This window comes from Protomyctophum bolini (assembly GCF_963924005.1).
Source record: "Protomyctophum bolini genome assembly, chromosome: 12".
NCBI classification, from domain to species: Eukaryota; Metazoa; Chordata; class Actinopteri; order Myctophiformes; family Myctophidae; genus Protomyctophum; species Protomyctophum bolini.
In genome coordinates, this window is record NC_137873.1 from 18,421,555 (window position 1) to 18,424,894 (window position 3,340).

Sequence of the window (3,340 nt, forward strand, 5' to 3'; positions counted from 1 at the left end):
GTGTGTGTGTGTGTGTGTGTGTGTGTGTGTGTGTGTGTGTGTGTGTGTGTGTGTGTGTGTTTGTGTGTGTGTACTCTCACAGTACATTTTGCACACTTTTATTAAACAACACGTTATGATGAATTGATTTGGATCTGGGGTTGATATGGATTTGTAGCAGTCTAGCGTCGGATTTGTCTGGGTACTCCATCATCGGTATCAGTAACAACATATTGTCTCGGGTGGAAACCCCATATGTCCAAAGTTTTCACCATTCAAATTCAAAAGTAGTAGAAGTTTGAAACGTGCTGCTTCGCGCTGCATTTCATTTTCATTTCATTTCATGGAAATAAGAAGTTTCTGCCCGACAGCAACGATATCCTCCTTGTCTCTTTTTTTGCCGTACAGCAGCCCACTCTACAATGTGCGTACTGCGTAATGTGAAACCCCACACAGCCTCGTAACACAAAGAGGCAATGAGATACGGCACCCCTCGTCCTTTTGTTTGAAGTGTCTGTGAACCTGTGAATGACCCCTGTGTGTCTTTGTGTTGGCAGGGACCTGCTGCGGGTCGGCGGCACGCTGCCCGGCCATCACAGGAAGAGCCCGGAGGACCCCAGCACTCAAGAGATCGTTCGACAGCAGATGAGCCAAACGCTCCCAATCCGGGTCTGAGAGAGAGAGAGAGAGGAGAAAACAAACCGAAAAGTACTAAAAAGAAACCCCATTTCAAGAACTTGGAAGCCAACGGAACATAATATACATTACAGCAACAGAGTGTAAAAAAAAAACACTACCTAAGAAACTCTAAACTTGGAGAGAATCTGATGCGGGGGGTGGGGAAAGAAAATGAATTCCACCCCCCTAGACGGAGATGAAAAGAGGACCCCTTTCGGATAATTTCGCCGGCGCCGTGCACATGGACCTTTTTGTTTTTTGAACAGAAACGTTCCCATTGCAGTACTATGTGACCATTCTTTGACACATGTGAATTTGTGGGAAAAAAAAAAAAGCGTAATTTGTTTTTCTTTTCTTTTTCTTTTTACATGAAGCCAAACTTCCATAGTCGTCTGTCCCTCCCTCCCTCCCTCAGGTTGTGTTTGCATGTCTGCATGTGTCTTCTGCAGGTTGGGAAGCGCTTCCTCTGTGCTATCATAGTGTACTGTATCTCTACCCCTTTTACCACCTTTTCTTTCCTAACTTCCTTCATTCCCCTTCCCGCCTCACTTAACTTGACCTGCTTTCTTCCGCAAAACAGACAAGAAAACTTGCACGGTTAGACTGCTATAGAGTCTAACCTCGCGTCGCCAGCCTTTCCCCACACGGCGGGGAGACTTGTTTTCATTCCAAACTGACTAGTGTGATCCGGTCTAGGCCACGCCTACTCTACAATTCTAGAAAGTGGTTTCCGGTTATGTATGCGGTTGGCGCCGCTCTTGCTTTTGTTCCCCCACATGAATGCCGAATTGAGTATAGTCTAGTCTAGCCAGCCTATATGCTACGAGTTGGAATAAAACATGGATACACCAAACTAAGTATTCCAAGAAGTACTTGAAGAAACTTTTTCGGATTAATCAAATGACTAATTTGATTCCAACAGGGGATTCTGAGGGGAACCATTTTTGGAGGAGCACATGGCGGTTTCCATTTTTCTGACCCAACTGGTGACGCAAAGTTCTGTCCGCTCTAGACCAGATCAGAAAACTGCAAAAGGAGTTGATCTCAGTCTAAGAGCAGTGTCTAAATTACATACAGTGCCAAAATGAAACCGAACTATTGCTTGATAACACCTCTGGAAGAGCTTGACTTTGCAGGGGAGGGGGTCTCAATCCCCACATCCGGGTCTAGTGTTTGGACTTTGGTGATTTCCTTTGTTTTTTTAAAGAAAAATAATGTCTTCTCTCATCTAGCTTCCTCTTAAAATGTCGTCTTCCAAGTTAAAGTGGGAGATTATTTTTCTCTTTTTGTTTTTGCTATGTCATGATTCTGTACAAAGTGTACAGTGCACAGTAAAAAAAAAATATCCTGGGTTTTAATTTAACTTCCAGAGACACTCTGGGGGTTAAATTAACTCTGAGGGTTTTTCTCCAGTGTAAGGTACTGTTATGTGTTGTCTCTTGACTCTGGTTAATGAGGGTGACGGAAGGAAAGGCCTGGAGGCCACCGTGCACGATGCCTCACGCACGTGACACCTTACGACGTGCACACCGCGTCACGTGCGCGCCAGAGTGGAACCGATGTAGGGGGAGGAAGCGTGAATCGTATATCTGTTAGGTGCTGGCTGCATGGACTTTAACGTCCATATTTTTTCTTAATCTTATTTTATTCATATATGCATTGTTTTGAATGCTAAGTTATTTCTTATTATTGCAACAAAAAAAGACTGTTCTGTGTGTTTTTATCGGTATTGGGAAGTATCTTTTTTATTTTATTTACAGTGCTTGTTTTTTTTGTTTTTTCTCACACGTTATTAAATTGGATGTGAAGGTTTGAATGAGATGAAAATAATTCTGCCTTGGCAGAATTGGACAGATATATATATATATATATATAAAACACTGAATCTACTTTGACGTCCAGCATTGTCAAATCAAAAGGGGCCAAATGAATTGTATAATGTTTTTCATTTGCCAAATGTAATGCAGTACAGTGGCACTCAAAAGCTGCAATCTGTATTCTGTATAGGTTTTTAATATATCCAAACCGGGATTCGAACCCAGGTCTCACGCACATAGTGGTACTGTAATTCCACACTTTAGCTTAAGGTGTTCTGCCCGACACCAGGATCTAAATGTCTCAATGGAAGAGTAGAGACCACCTCCAACCACTGCAGATGTACTAGTGATGTAACATACTCATAATACCATAAAGACTGCTTAAAATAATGGTTTATTCATTCAAATGAGTTCCAGATTGCAGCGTTAAAAAGGTCACTACACAGATAGGAACAATGTGACCTTAATACAGTATATGACCTGACTTACAAACATCAATATCTGTCGGGTGGAAACCTTGTATGTCCAAAACTGTCCGTGTTCCAATGCACTTACATGATTACAATTTAATCATAAGTTCTTGTTAATACTTTTCAGTGGTTCAATATTTATAAACCCCCACAATTATTTTCTAAAATAGCTAGAAAGAAAATGGCAGATCTACAAGTAGGTCAACTTTGACCAACTAATGTTTGCATGACATTTTCGTACGACCTTGTAGCCGTGTAGCGCATCGATTTTACGGTAACAAAGCGGTTGAAATGTGGAGATACAAGGTTTTTTTCCGACGGTGACAATAATACAAATCAACACAACGGTTAATTTCTACTGGCATGGATTAACATTTCTTTCTTTTTAAGGCACGC

At 41.7% G+C, this 3,340-nt stretch overlaps 1 protein-coding gene across 2 annotated transcripts in view; it reads left to right on the top strand.

Moving 5' to 3' along the window:
- Nucleotides 1–2,546, top strand: part of ephb3a (eph receptor B3a) — a 68,970-nt gene extending 66,424 nt beyond the window's left edge. Inside the window, exon 15 of one of the 2 annotated variants that reach the window (XM_080778643.1) lies at nucleotides 537–2,546. In XM_080778643.1, the coding sequence (XP_080634769.1) occupies nucleotides 537–654 (118 nt within the window). In that variant the 3' untranslated portion in view covers nucleotides 655–2,546. The remainder of the gene's footprint in view (nucleotides 1–536) is intronic. The other variant, XM_080778644.1, reaches the window with a different exon arrangement.
- The last annotated feature ends 794 nt before the right edge of the window (nucleotides 2,547–3,340 follow it).